General features: G+C 38.6%; 1 protein-coding gene and 2 long non-coding RNA genes across 3 annotated transcripts; 2 read left to right on the top strand and 1 right to left on the bottom strand.

Moving 5' to 3' along the window:
* The first annotated feature begins 1557 nt into the window (after nucleotides 1-1557).
* Nucleotides 1558-3698, top strand: LOC149107555 (uncharacterized). The gene is made up of 2 exons (XR_016209094.1): nucleotides 1558-2166; nucleotides 2856-3698. It is a non-coding gene; the product is annotated as an uncharacterized LOC149107555 (long non-coding RNA).
* On the bottom strand, nucleotides 3216-4470 carry LOC149107554 (uncharacterized). Its single transcript, XR_016209093.1, has 2 exons — nucleotides 4043-4470; nucleotides 3216-3435 (listed from the first exon to the last, which is right to left on the bottom strand). It is a non-coding gene; the product is annotated as an uncharacterized LOC149107554 (long non-coding RNA).
* Nucleotides 4471-5370: 900 nt separating this feature from the next.
* On the top strand, nucleotides 5371-15202 carry LOC149107553 (uncharacterized). The gene is made up of 3 exons (XM_089295140.1): nucleotides 5371-5481; nucleotides 7269-12687; nucleotides 13961-15202. Exon 2 carries the CDS (start codon nucleotides 7289-7291, stop codon nucleotides 12683-12685), a length of 5397 nt encoding a protein of 1798 aa, XP_089151266.1. The 5' UTR covers nucleotides 5371-5481; nucleotides 7269-7288; the 3' UTR covers nucleotides 12686-12687; nucleotides 13961-15202.
* Nucleotides 15203-15611: the final 409 nt, after the last annotated feature.

The following is a 15611-nucleotide window of genomic DNA, read 5'->3' as shown; positions in this document are numbered from 1 at the left end:
CAAAATATGAGAGAATTTCGGGCGCGTTCGTGCTCGACAAGAGCATTTTTTTTTTTACGTAGTACTCCTTGTTGCGTTGGTTTGGTTGTGAGGTTCCTTCGCAGAAAAATGTGGGAAAGCCGACAAAAGCAGCCGTAAATGTGCCGGCAAAAAATATTTTCTGTATGAAGATTTAACCAGAGCTGCCGAACTCAAGTGGGCTCAACAGTTTGCCATGTTCACTGGGACGAAATACGGACGAGCAACAACAGATGTTCGGTTCCTAGAGAAAACCATTCGCGAGGCGTCAAGAAACAGCGCATTCCTGCGAAACTTTTTGCAGTCCTGGATGCCATAGGAGCAACATGTCATGGGTACAAGCCAGGTGCAAGGTGGTGCTACAAATGCTGTACCAGAGTGGACGAAGAAACAAGGTTTACCTCGCATCCTGACTAGAAGCCGCCGGTGTTACGAACTACTGGCAGGTCAGTTAATTAGACATCGGTTAATTATAATTGACACGCAGGTTCGCACTGCCTTGGATTGCTGCAAGGATTTTCGGAATCTTCTTACCAGCAAATTAAATGAAATTAAGGAAAAGGAAAGCATACTCTTAGATTTTTGTTGTAACAATAAACAAGTTGTTGGTATCAAATTTTGTAAAATTTGGGGCAAAATAGACATGATACCAAAAAAATTCATTATAAATTTAATTATATTTCGTGTTAAATGATCCAAGTCTTACGCATGTATGGTTCTCCACTAAGATGGAAATAAACAGCCCTCAGATGACAAACTCCAAAAGGTACCTATAAAATTATCTCGCACTACTGATGTTGTAGTGTTATTTGCATTAATGTACCTCACATTTTTATTTTACTCTTCTTGACTACAGTACAGTACTGTCAATTGCTTCACTAAAATTAATTGTTGGGGTGCAGGTAGCAAAAAGCCACCTCAGGCAGTTCAGTCTAAAACTGGTATATTGTGGAAAGAAAAAGGTAGCACAGAAGCTGGGAAATATTATTTTGAAAAATTAATTGCCAAACAAATTTAAAGAAAAATAATAATTTTAAAGACAGCAAAACAAGAACTTTATGCCACTTGACAAACTTATTTTTCCTAAGACCAGACCCATAAAATTGCACCAATAATATCTAAAATTAATGTCAGTTTCACATATACTTATTGAAATTCAGTAGTACTGCAATGTTGTCTCCACACCGAGGATTCAGTTAGAGGGGTACCCAGGAACCCTATGAGCACCCACTTCATGAAAAATTTCACTAAAAATTTACCCACTCCATTTTTCATTAGTGGGGGGATATGCTTTTTGGACATCCATTTTCAGTATCTGGATACAAACAAACTCATCACTAATATGTTTATTTCTTATTTTTCTTTTAATTTTTTATTTAGATCTTGCAATTTACCAATTTTAGGACTACACAAGAACTTAAAGCAGCAACACAGCAGTAGTGAAGGCCTCCAAAAAGTTCAGAACCATTTCCAATTGCTGTTCTAAAGACTTAAATTTCTAGAAGAGACTTGTGGAATAGACCTGTGGTACCTAAAAAGCCAGCAAACATCCATGGCAGAAATACAAACATCATTTGGGGTGGTAAAAATAAATTGCTATTGTGAATTTACAATGGATAAAACAGTTTGTAACAGGATGACAACAGAAATCCATAACTTAACTCAACTATCAGGTTAGTATCACTCACCTGAAATGTAAAGATACAAGACATACAAGATACAAGTATTTTGAAGGATAATTGTTTGACATCATGATAATCCATGGCACACTATAATAACACCATCTGACCAAAACTCATTCAAACAGATTATCCTTATTTACATGTATTGCACATGGTCAATGACAATATCATAAATTTTATCATTCAGTTGAAGTCATAAGCACTAATGAGAAGGATTTAGAGGACTTCTCAATTATTATGGCAATGATTTGGAAGAGTTATCTGAGGAGTCTCTTGGCCAAGAAAAAAATGCTGCATCAGAGTTGCCACAAACTATTCAAGTCTCATCCTTTCAATGATTTGGAAAACTGATAATTATTTTTGTTTGAATATTGACTAGTGACTTAGGTAACAATCAAAATAACATGTTGTTTAGGTGACCGGTAAGGGTAACAGACACCATTTCAAGATTATATTTCTGATACAGGTATTGCATTTGTGTAATCCAATAAGTAAGAGGATGTGTTAAGACCAACACACGACAGTGATTGACACAAGCAGAGAATTAAATATTTAAATTTAATAAATAAAATTATTTCAATAATTTATTTAAATTAGTAAAATAGATATTTACCTTTTCTATTAATTTCAGAAAATTCATTTGACCAGCTGATCGGAAAATTTTAAATATCATTGCAACATCATTATGGAAGCAGTGATGCTGTGCCACTGTATGCTCCTGGACAGATGAAAGAGTTTGCTGACAAAACTGCACCTGGTCTTTTCAATGTCATTTTGCAGTCTATTCTCTGGGAAGATCCAAGATTGAGCGAAGAACACCGTGTATTAGAGGAAAAAAGAACTCTTGTTTTGTTGTGCACAATAGCATATTTCACGTACTTTGCCCTGTTTTATTCTTATTTGTATTTAAAATACAGGTCTCCTTGGAAGACCATATAAGGCCACTCAGTTTAAAAAGTCTGTTTAATTAATTATTGCATGTTTCTTAACTAGAACAGCAGACACAGCTTTACCCCAATATAAATGTCAGTTCTATTATATAATGAAGTAAAATTACTAGATGTTTTACCTTTCTTCACATTTAACCCCTTGAAAGATAAGGACATAAAAGTAGTTCCAGTGAACTAACTTGCAGCAATGCCATTCTTTTTATAGATCTCAGAAAACAAATACACTTCAAAGAGAAGAGGGATTATTTATCCAGCAACTGAGATGTTATCAATTCTGGAAGAATTTGAGGTTTCAGCACAAGCCGAAGGGATGTGGATGGTCAAAAAAGCAGGCTCCTCAGGGAGCAGCCAATGTTTGTAAACTTTCAGATTTCAAATGTACTTCAAGTGAGTTTAAAGTAAGGTAGTTTAAAATCTGAAAGCTATAACTTTAAAATACTGTGAATTAAAAACTTGTCCGGTTAGTTGAACAGTTTTTTTGTGTACATATGGATAGGCTAGCAAAACAGTGGCGCATAAAGGAAACATGTTATTGTAACATAGAAAATCACATTAGTCACTGAAATGATTTTAAATTTTAATAAATTTATTGTTTCAAATGAGTGAGTTACTACACAGTTCTGTAATGGTGTTCTGCCTCTTATTACTGGCAATGTACAACTTGAAGACTCCTTTGACCTATCCATCCTGAATGAAAATCCAATGGTACCTCAAAGTTCTCTGGCATTTTATTTAGAATGGCTCACCAAAGAAGGCAATCTTGCTGCTGTTGTAATCATGAAATTCTGAAAGTAAAATTGACATTTATTTCGAAACCGAAAATTTGTATTTTCATGCAGGTGCTTGACTATTACATGTAGCTTGAGTTTTAAGTGAGCTTCTCATGATCAGCTCAACAAGTTGAAATCGTGAGATCACTTCCATTATGAAATTCGTAGTATTATAGGCTAAATAAAATCGATAAACAACGAATAGACTTACGAACCTTCTCTGTCACCATGAAAAAAATTTTCAACGGATATAATCTTGTAGCAGTCCAAGCAACAAATGGAAAAAAAAAAAAAAACAGGCATAAATAAGAAGAACCCTTACTTTAGATATTTTTAAATTATTTGATCCCTCTTTTTAACCATTATTGTACACTATTTTTAGTATTATGACGATTGCATTGTAAATTTCTGTTTTCCTTATCCAGACTTAGTAGTAGTAGGTCCACATCAGCTGTACAGTTGCATACTTTTAAAACCTACTTATCAAATAAATGTACGTATGTACAACACGAACTGACAAAAGGCTTACTAATCAGTAATGACGGCCACTGCGGAGCATTTCTTAAAGGGTCCAACGAACATTTCCAGGACCAGCAATTGCAACAAGTTATTGTCTACATACCTTTTTTGTATTTGTGGTCCTTTCTTCTTTCATCTGTAGCTGCTGATTCACAACAACAAGCTTAAACACCGCGAGGCGAACAGCAAAATTAATCTGAACCACCGAACAACACGGGCAAACCGGAAATGCTGAACTTGACGTATGCGCATACGTTTTGCCGCGGTGTTATTTGCGATTGCCTTTCGCCTGTGTCAAAACGAGCGCGCGCGCGCTTATTCAGTAGAACCCCGCCTTACGGTCACCTCGTTAATTACGTCACCTCGATTTTACGGCCAGTCTTTTTTGTCCTGGCGAAACGCCCATACATTTTCTCATAAGAAAACCCCGTTAATCTGGCCACTCTGTTAATACGGCCAACAGCCTTATTGTGAAATCCAAACTGTTTTTAATACCGTTTTTCCCCGTTAATATAATACGGCCTTTCGAACCACTTATGTTCATCTTCCCATTGTTATTATTGCAGGTTTTGATTGAACTTTCAACTTTTTTAAAAAAACATACCTGCAGTTTGAATGCTTATTAAAGAGCAGTTGCTTACAAGTGAGTTGTGATGTCTGTCAAGAAGTCACTTAAAATAGACCAGTTATGAAATTTTGATCCGATCCCTTCAATATCATACGGCCACCCCGTTAATACGGTGAAATTTTGATGGCCAGTTGGTGACCACTGTATGAAATCACGTGTAAAATCTTCCAGTTTCAAATGATAAAGGTTAAAGCACTCAATAACCGAAACTCTTGAAGTAACATCTTAAAAACAGTCAATGACAAACCACAAGCTTACAATATTATATCCTGACTACAATAACTCAATGTTCCAATATATGAAAGAATGAAAGATGCTAATGCAGCCATAAAACTTCTGGAAAAATGGCCTGAAAACATTTCTGGCTCTGAACGGGATTCGAAGCCACGACCTTTGCGTTACCGGTCGTGGGTTCGAATCCTGTTCAGAGCCTGAAATTTTTTCAGGTCATTTTTCCAGTAGTGTTATCGCTGCATTCGCATCTTTCATTCTTTCACTATTTAATTGCTACTGTTGGACATCTATTACCATGGGTTCCAATACATGTTTACATGATGAAAAAGAGTTGTTTTTGGTCGGAATTTTACCCGCCCACTCTTCCTCGAGTCATTTTTTTACCGATAATTTACACGAAAAAAGGTTGTCCTTTCTTAACAAGTTCTCGCTCATGTTCTATAATTATGTCCTTATTAATCATACTCCTGGTTTTCAAATGATCTTCTGCAAAGATCACGCGAAGACAAACATTTCGTTTCTTTCGTTTCCGCTTGGCACGTCAGATGCTGGGAAACCGAAATGGCTTCAAGGATGGATAATTTATGCGAGCAACACAGTTATAAGCAGTAACACACAGCCGCATTTCTACAGTTTTTGTTTGGAAGAACGAACGGCTGAACACAGGCTACTGCGCAACGGTAAGTTAGTCGTTATTTTTTTTAAAACAATGCATTATTTGGGCTTCCAATGATAACATTTAACATATTATTCGAGATATCACAAAAACCTCCTCAAATGATGTAATGCTTGGCCGGGTTAAGGCGCGGAGTTCCCGGATTTAAGACCTCTGCTAGCACAAATCTGCTAGCAGTCTATTAATGATTTGCCTCAGGAAATGCTACATGACCCGCCCGACCAGTTCTTCGGATTCCCTACGTTCAAGCTTATGAATAGACTACAATGATCAAGAACGCACCTTTATAGTTAGTTGACAAAGAAACTGCCCACCTTCCGACACCAAGTAGAACTTTAAATCGTACCATGATACTACAAATAAATGTTCTTTACCGTGTACATGTACTGCATGGCTTTGCTGTACGACCTATACAGAAGTCAGTTTTAGGATGTTCTGTACAAGCAACATCACTTACCGATCAAACTCGAACTCATTCGTTGTTATACAGCTTGATTTAAATCCATGGAAACTTCTCTCGATTTTTTAATGATACTTTTTTCTCGGAGTTGCGAGAGATACGCCGACTGTTTCAGTTTCGACTTTTTCCAGTGCGAACTTCACTGTGGTAAGAAAAATTAATCTCTCATTTATTTCAACCAGTCCAAATTAAACTCGAAACCGCGCTCGGTAAAACTTGGTTTGATTTTGTTTGATTGATAACACGGGTGTCCATGGCGCATCAAGCTAGACAGTTTACGCGTATCACGTTACCCTGCTAGGGGGAATGAGGCACTGAGTATAACAAGGAATAGATCTGAACAGGTTGATTTTGTGACCTGTAGCTATCAATGCGTATTTCGGGCTTCTTGAGCTACTTTTAGCTTCTGAGGGAGAGTTCAAAGAAGAATGAATCGCGATTCACTGTTTTTCATTCCGTATCCCGGCATTAATTATAAAAGAATACCGCATTCCACTTCCCAAAGAGTGCAAATCATTTTTGAACCTGAGGGTGTTTACATTCCGTACCCCGGCGTTGTATGGTTTAAACCCATCTCGCCTACGCGCCAAACGCGTGCATTTGTGATACAATCATACGTTTTCTTGTAATTTCGCCGGAGATACTCAAATGTTTCGTTGGTTCCTTGCACTTTTCAAAGGGAACAAAAATTGACGTAAGAATCTAATCTTGTATTGTTTCCCTTTTAGTAAAAAAATACATCTTTGCGATATTCTAAATATCACATAGCGTAGTTAAATTGAAGAAATTCTCCTCCAATTTTTTCATTCAAATGTCGAAGCATTTTTGAGCGTATTTCAAGCTCAGTTGACCCAATCACTCTAATCTGGACATTATTGGAAAGATCTTTTCCTCTTGCAGAACTTGAGTATAAGTAATGCCAGTTATGGTAAAAGGTGATGGCGTCGGAAGTGGAACAAAGGACAATGCTCGCCAAGGCCGGTTTCGGTCGGCACAGGAGCCAAGATAATTGAAGTGTGCTCGCAGCACTGATTCCTACTATTCACGGTCGATAACACATTCAGTAAAGAACGAGGGTATTTACGATTTCTTCAGGTTATTTTCTTTACAATGGAAAGGTTTGATAAAGTCTGAGCACGAGGTGGAAACCTTCTCGTCTGAGTCAAACCAACGTGTCCCATCTTGCATAAAACGGCCAGCTAGGAGCCAACAGCAAGCTTACCTCCAGCATTAAGTTCGCCGGTACTCATTTATACACGTAGGAGAAGAGAAGTACAAAAGTATAATGTTATTTTACACTATAGAACTTGAGTGGTATTTTCTTTTCACAGGGCTTATAGAGGAGGACGAAATGAACAATCTAGACTACGTTTTTCAAGTCATCTGTGTTGGTTTGGCTATTGCAACTTTCCTTCTCAACACCGGTCGGGGTGTAAAAGCTATAGAGGTCTGTAAAGAATGTTTGATTTTCGTAAATAATGTGATGCCGAAAGAAAAGGAGGAGCAGGTTGTTAAATTAGTTAGCACTGCTATCTATAAAACAATCTTCATGGCGTATTGTCTCATCTTTGATTACACAAATGCCATAAAATACGGCAAGCAACTTCTTGACATTTACCTAGAGCGTGGAAAAACAGGCGAAGATGAAGGCATTCTATTATTAGAACTAGCCATGATCTATGAAAAACAATTTAAATATGTAGAGGCAGGAAAACTTTATGAGAAAGCGATCAATATCATGAGAGAAATTGGTCACAGGAGAGGAGAAGCAGCCGCTTACGGAAACTTAGGAGTTGTGTTTGAATCTCTTGGTGAATACGATAAAGCTATAGAATATCTTGAGAAAGCACTTGCGGTCAGAATTGAAATTGGTGACAGAGCAGGAGAAGCAAGCTGTTACGGAAACTTAGGAACTGTGTTTCTATCTCGTGGTGAATACGACAAAGCTAAAGAGTGTCTTGAGAAAGCACTAGCGATCAAAATTGAAATTGGTGACAGAGAAGGAGAAGCAAGCTGTTACGGAAACTTAGGAACTGTGTTTATATCTCTTGGAGAGTATCACAAAGCTATAGAATATATTGAGAAAGCACTTCCGATCAGAACTGAAATTGGTGACAGAAAAGGACAAGCATCAGATTTCGCTAACTTAGGAATTATTTTTCAATCTCGTGGTGAATATGACAAAGCTATAGAATATCTTGAGAGAGCACTTGCAACCAAGAAAGAAATTGGTGACAGAAAAGGACAAGCATCAGATTTCGCAAAGTTAGGAACTATTTTTCAATCTCGTGGTAAATATGACAAAGCTATAGAATATCTTGAGAGAGCACTTGCAACCAAGAAAGAAATTGGTGACAGAGCAGGAGAAGCAGGCTGTTACGGAAACTTAGGAACTGTGTTTCGATCTCGTGGTGAATATGACAAAGCTAAAGAGTATCTTGAGAAAGCACTAGCGATCAAAATTGAAATTGGTGACAGAGCAGGAGAAGCAGGCTGTTACGGAAACTTAGGAACTGTGTTTCTATCTCGTGGTGAATATGACAAAGCTAAAGAGTATCTTGAGAAAGCACTAGCGATCAAAATTGAAATTGGTGACAGAGCAGGAGAAGCAAGCTGTTACGGAAACTTAGGAACTGTGTTTCTATCTCGTGGTGAATATGACAAAACTAAAGAGTATCTTGAGAAAGCACTAGCGATCAAAATCGAAATTGGTGACAGAGCAGGAGAGGCAAGCTGTTACGGAAACTTAGGAACCGTGTTTATGTCTCTTGGAGAGTATCACAAAGCTATAGAATATATTGAGAAAGCAGTTGCGATCAGAATTGAAATTGGTGACAGAAAAGGACAAGCATCAGATTTCGCGAACTTAGGAAATATTTGTCAATCTCGTGGTGAATATGACAAAGCTATAGAATATCTTGAGAGAGCACTTGCAACCAAGAAAGAAATTGGTGACAGAGCAGGAGAAGCAGACTGTTACGGAAACTTAGGAACTGTGTTTCGATCTCGTGCTGAATATGACAAAGCTAAAGAGTATCTTGAGAAAGCACTAGCGATCAAAATTGAAATTGGAGACAGAGCAGGAGAAGCAAGCTGCTACGGAAGCTTAGGAACCGTGTTTATGTCTCTTGGAGAGTATTACAAAGCTATAGAATATATTGAGAAAGCACTTGCGATCAGATTTGAAATTGGTGACAGAGCAGGACAATCATCAGATTTCGCGAACTTAGGAAATATTTTTGAATCTCGTGGTGAATATGACAAAGCTATAGAATATCTTGAGAGAGCACTTGCAACCAAGAAAGAAATTGGTGACAGAGCAGGAGAAGCAGGCTGTTACGGAAACTTAGGAACTGTGTTTATATCTCTTGGAGAGTATCACAAAGCTAAAGAATATACTGAGAAAGCACTTGCGATCAGAATTGAAATTGGTGACAAAGAAGGAGAAGCGGCAGATTACGGGAACTTAGGGGCTAACTTTAAATCTCTTGGAGAATATGACAAAGCTAAAGAGTATCTTGAGAAAGCACTTGCGATCAGAATTGAAATTGGTGACAGAGAAGGAGAAGCAACAGATTTCGCGAACTTAGGAAACATTTTTGAATGCCGTGGTGAATATGACAAAGCTAAAGAGTATCTTGAAAAAGCACTTGCAGTCAGAATTCAAATTGGTGACAGAGCAGGAGAAGCAAGCTGTTACGGAAACTTAGGAACTGTGTTTATATCTCGTGGTGAATATGACAAAGCTAAAAAGTATGTTGAGAAGGCACTTGCGATTAGAATTGAAATTGGTGACAGAGCAGGAGAAGCATCAGATTTCGCGAATTTAGGAGACATTTTTGAATGCCGTGGTGAATATGACAAAGCTAAAGAGTATCTTGAGAAAGCACTAGCGATCAAAATCGAAATTGGTGACAGAGCAGGAGAGGCAAGCTGTTACGGAAACTTAGGAACTGTGTTTCTATCTCGTGGGGAATATGACAAAGCTATAGAATATATTGAGAAAGCACTTGCGATCGGAATTGAAATTGGTGACAGAAAAGGACAAGCATCAGATTTCGCTAACTTAGGAAATATTTGTCAATCTCGTGGTGAATATGACAAAGCTATAGAATATCTTGAGAGAGCACTTGCAACCAAGAAAGAAATTGGTGACAGAGCAGGAGAAGCGAGCTGTTACGGAAACTTAGGAACTGTGTTTCTATCTCGTGGTGAATATGACAAAGCTAAACAATATATTGAGAAAGCACTTACGGTCAGAATTGAAATTGGTGAGAAACGAGGAGAAGCAACAGATTTCGTGAATTTAGGAAACATTTTTAAATCTCGTGGTGAATATGACAAAGCTAAAGAGTATCTTGAGAAAGCACTTGCAGTCAGAATTCAAATTGGTGACAGAGCAGGAGAAGCAAGCTGTTACGGAAACTTAGGAACTGTGTTTATATCTCGTGGTGAATATGACAAAGCTAAAGAGTATCTTGAGAAAGCGCTTGCGGTCAGAATTGAAATTGGTGACAGAGCAGGAGAAGCAAGCTGTTACGGAAACTTAGGAACCGTGTTTCTATCTCTTGGAGAGTATCACAAAGCTATAGAATATATTGAGAAAGCAGTTGCGATCAGAATTGAAATTGGTGACAGAAAAGGACTAACATCAGATTTCGCGAACTTAGGAACTATTTTTCAATATCGTGGTGAATATGACAAAGCTATAGAATATCTTGAGAGAGCACTTGCAACCAAGAAAGAAATTGGTGACAGAGCAGGAGAAGGATGCTGTTACGCAACCTTAGGAACTGTGTTTCAACAGGCTCAGGAATATGACAGAGCTAAAGAATATAATGTCAAAGCACTTGAGATCAGGAGTGAAATTGGTGACAGAAAAGGAGAAGCAACAGATTGGATAAACTTCGGAACTAAGTTTCTATTTCGTGGTGAATATGAGAAAGCTAAAGAAAAACTTGACAAAGCACTTGCAATCACAGTTGAAATTGACGACAGAGCAGGAGAAGCATGCTGTTACGGAAACTTAGGATCTGTGTTTCAATCTCTGGGTGAATATGAAAAAGCTAAAGAATATTTTAAGAAAGGACTTGTGATAACTAAAGAAATTGGTGACAGAAAAGGAGAAGCAGGAGAATACTTCAACTTAGGATCATTGTTTAGTTCGATTGGTGAGCCCGTCGTTGCTGAAGGTTATCTCGAGAAGGCACTTTCAATTAATCAAGATATTGGACACCTAGACAAAGAGTTTGCATGCCTTTGTAAACTTGCAGTCGTGAAGATAGCCCAAGAAAAGAGCCAGGAAGCATTTGACTATCTGGTCTTGAGCATGGAAAAAAGCGAAAGTTTGCGTGTTTTGCTAAGAGATAACGATCAATTTAAAATATCGCTCTCAGATATTCGCAGTTTTCCTTATCGGCATCTTGCTGCCTTCCTTATTGTTGAGTACAAACCTGACAAAGCCCTTTATGTTGTGGAGCTGGCACGCGCTAGGGCCTTGGCAGAGCTGATGGCAAAACGGTACTCTGTTGAAAGGCAAATCTCAGCTGATCCGCAAACTTGGGTTGGCATAGAGAATATTGTGAAACAAGAAAGCAACTGTTCTTGTCTGTATATCTCTAATCATGATAACGCAATGTTTTTGTGGATTATCAAAACAAGCGGAGTCATGCATTTTCGAACAATTACAGTAAATGAAAGCGATAACGCTGCCGGATCATCTGACAGCTTGGAAGAGTTTTTTGCTGAACGCTTCCGCAGCTTTGGTATTTTATCCGAAGAGGATTGCGAAGATCGATCTTTAAATGATATTGAGCCAAAACCAGATGTCTCTCATGAGGAGGAGCTCGCAACTTTGCGACAAGGAAGGGGTGAGGATGATCCCGAACTGAATCTAATCTTGTTCTACAATATGATCATCGCTCCTGTGAGCGACTTACTTGAGGGGTCCGAGATCATCATTGTTCCTGATCCCTGCTTGTGCCATGTTCCATTTCCAGCTTTACTTGATGACAGTGGAAAGTACTTATCAGACACGTTTAGGATTCGCATTGTTCCTTCCTTGACCACTCTCAAATGCATCCAGGACAGTCCTACTGACTATCACAGTCAGTGTGGTGTTCTGATAGTCGGTGATCCTGAGGTTGGTAGAGTGCGTTACAATAGTCGTCGTACAACCTTCAAACCATTGCCCTTTGCAAGAAAGGAGGCAGAGATGATTGGGCGACTGCTAGGTGTTCAGCCTTTGTTAGGAGAGAAAGCAACCAAGCAGGCGGTGCTTGAAATGCTACATTCAGCAGGTCTGATACATTTTGCTGCACATGGTGATGCCGAAAGAGGAGAAATTGTCCTCTCTCCCGGGCGGTCTACTAAGAAGTTTCCTACAGAAGAAGAGTACCTTTTGACAATGTCTGACATTTCAGAAGTTCAACTTCGAGCCAAACTTGTTGTACTTAGTTGTTGTCACAGTGGACGTGGGAAGATCAGAGCCGAGGGAGTTATCGGAATTTCTCGAGCGTTCTTAGGATCTGGTGCACGCTCAGTGTTAGTGGCACTGTGGGCTCTAGAGGACGAAGCAACAGAGCAGTTCATGAGTCGCTTTTACGAGCATCTTCTAGGTGGACAGAGTGCCAGTGAATCTCTTCACGAGGCCATGAAATGGATGCGGAGTAACGGCTGGTCTGAAGTGAGGCAGTGGGCACCGTTTATGTTAATTGGAGATAACGTGTCATTTAAATTTGGAAAATAAGGGTAAGTTTTCAGATAAGATAACAATAATTTTATCATTGTTGTGTTTTGAAGCCAGTATCCTTTAACTTGCATTTCATTACAAGTAGCAAGATCCCGGCAAATCATGCCAATTCTGTTTCAAGATTGCTTCAACTATTTGAGAGTGTCTTTTAATATGAACTAATTTAATTTGGAGGGCGTACAATGCACTGTCAGAAAAGTTCTTTGTAAATGAAAGGAGTTTTTACCATGTGATCAACTCTCGACTGGGTTAAGCTTCTGATGGTTGGATTTCAGCAGCCAGGCCTATGTATTTCAGTAAAAAAGGTTGGCCAATGATCGAAGGCGACGTGGTACCTTTTTAAAGTCGGTTTAAAATTCAAAGATATGGACTTCATTCAAATTCTTTTTCAATCACTAGTTCATCAGTGTTTACACTAAAATCGTCTGTAATAGTGAAATATTCTTTTGGATTATGACCAAAATAAGAGTAACAAACTTAAGTCGGGCAATTTGCGTCCTATCCTTTAGTGCTGCCAGATTCAGAAACTGGGTTTTTAACGGTACAATAGAATATAGGTTTGTCAACTCTATTGACCAATCAGAGCGCGCGTAGTATCTCTGGTATTATATAACAGCCATAGCAACCGCTGGCATATTTCTCAGTGCTGTAAAATCACGTTAGTTGTTAATCCATGGCCAATGAGCACTCGTTTTAATCTCTCGGATCGCGCTAAGTAAGACCCAAACGTTGTTGGTGATATCTTTTGGACCAGAATTAGCTTAATACAACTAAGGAAGTAGCGTTTTTAATATTCTATGAAGGCTTACTTGAAGCTACTTTACCTGCGGGGGCGACGGGGGTGCTTGTCGTACCTTTTAGGGTTTAAGAAAAGGTTTCGGTACCTCGCTCGGTGGGAGCTTCCGCGGTACGTTATAGGGTTTTGAGCCAAAAAAAAAAATATGACCGGGTATAGTTGATTTTCAACTTTACGAGTAGAAGGTATTTGGAGCAATCGTCTTTAACGCTATTAAAAATTATGAAAGTGTCAGTTAATTTGTTGTTTTAAAATTGGTACCTTTTAGTGGTGAAAAAAATTCAAACCACGCCCACAAGATAGGATCTTGGAACCTCTTAGGGGCTCTTTTCAAAATTTCCCACAAGCACCCCGTCCTTTTTACATAGGAGTCTCCGAGGAACTTTACCCTGTTTACATGAAGAAGGAAACCATTTCAGGTGGCGAGTGAATCTACTGCTTACTCACAGTAACTGATTATTTTTATGTTCTTACAGAGACGTTGTGCATCACCCTCGTACTTGGGTCTGACATTGAAATCCAAGATGGCCACCACGAGGTATTTTCCCCTCGGCTTGTGTCCTGAGTACGAACAAGTCTGAGCCAAAGCGACATTTCAATTTTTGTGTGAATAACTCCGTGAAAAGACTGATTGATGTGATAGGAAAGTAGTAACAAGTAATCAGTGACTAAGTAGTCAGTAATAAGTGATCGAATCCTGATTTCCCCTTACAAGACCATGAAATTTTAAACAAACAGGTGATGAGAAGAACGAAAGTCATCAACTAGGAGATATTGTCTTGATGAACTCTTAAATTCTCAGAGCTAACATCAACGGAAATGTATGGCAATAAGAAGGGAGGATCGGCATTTTGAGCTTAGGACAGAACTGAAGATCACTGGCAAGAGGATTCAGCAAACTTAAGTTTTACCGTGACCTTTTTTGAAAACCTTGGGTCGTTAAGATAAACTAAATCAACATGTGGCTGGTTGACATGGTAAAAAGTCGTCGCTGGTGGAACGGCTACCCCCACCCTCCTCGAACCAGCCTGTACTTAGCGTTTATATCAGAAGAGTTGTCCAGTCTGACCACAGCAGACATTGGCCACCTAGAGTTTGCTCTTTCTCTCTACGTCTCTATTTATCCCGGCTAGGGATGGGTAGTGATATATTCTCCATGCCTTCAAATTAAGTTCTGCTCCACCAAGGGGCACCCTGTTGCCCAAGATTTCTCATGTACTAAGTAAATGGTTCTCTGTTATTGATAAACCCACTTACCATACAGAGCTTTCCTCCTTGTAAAACGGCGCAGTGTTTAAGTTTTACACGCCGTGTATTACACTGTGATAAAACACGACGGGTATTTGAGAACACGAGGGAGATGTAGAAAACACGACTCGCGGAGGAGTTCTTTCTACATTTCTCGAGTGTTCTCAAATGTCCGGTGTGTTTCATCACAATGTAATACTCGGCTTAGGTTTCTTTATTTGCTTCATGATGTAGATTTTACATGCCGCAAGTAGAAACAAAGAAAATGTTTCTCTCCATCTCTAACAAAAATGCTGAATAGAGGTAATGTGGCGAAAAACAATAAAACACGCTTTTTCTGTTTTGTATTCTGATAAAACATGGCTTTTCGATCAATCAGAGCGCGCGCAGGGTCCTATCTCCCTTATAAACTTATTTTAATTACAATAAAATGTTTTAGTAAACCGTAGTAAAAAAAAAAACAAAAAAAACTAAGATGTGTAAATAAAGTTCAGTTCCTCGGGCGCGCTTGTAAAAAGTCAATTTTTGCCTCTTCTGCCTGTAGGAATATCCCATGTTATTTTCATTTGCAAGATGTAACGATGACTTAGCTTAGGTAGTCTTAGGAAAAGTAAACACATATATTAAAAGACTTTTTGCTACCATGTCACGATCGTTAATTTGCTGTCGGCGACATTTGTATGATTGCGGTTTACATTGATACGTTTGTAATACATTTGCTTTCTTATCTCTTTGATATATTGTAATATCTTTTTCGTAGTTTTATATTTTACTTTTAAAGTCAACTGTAAAAGAACCAACGTAATTGTTCGAGCCTCTTTAAATAAAGTTGGTTGATGTTTTTATTATTATACGCTGTGGTCACTGCTTTCTCATTGA

This window comes from Orbicella faveolata, unplaced genomic scaffold, assembly GCF_042242905.1.
Source record: "Orbicella faveolata isolate gen_17 unplaced genomic scaffold, um_ofav_v1 contig_26, whole genome shotgun sequence".
NCBI lineage: Eukaryota > Metazoa > Cnidaria > Anthozoa > Scleractinia > Merulinidae > Orbicella > Orbicella faveolata.
This window is presented reverse-complemented; position numbering and strand designations above follow the sequence as displayed.

Excerpts from the sequence above, each read along its gene's own strand:
- LOC149107553 (XM_089295140.1), top strand. The coding sequence starts at position 7,289 with ATGAACAATCTAGACTACGTTTTTCAAGTCATCTGTGTTGGTTTGGCT.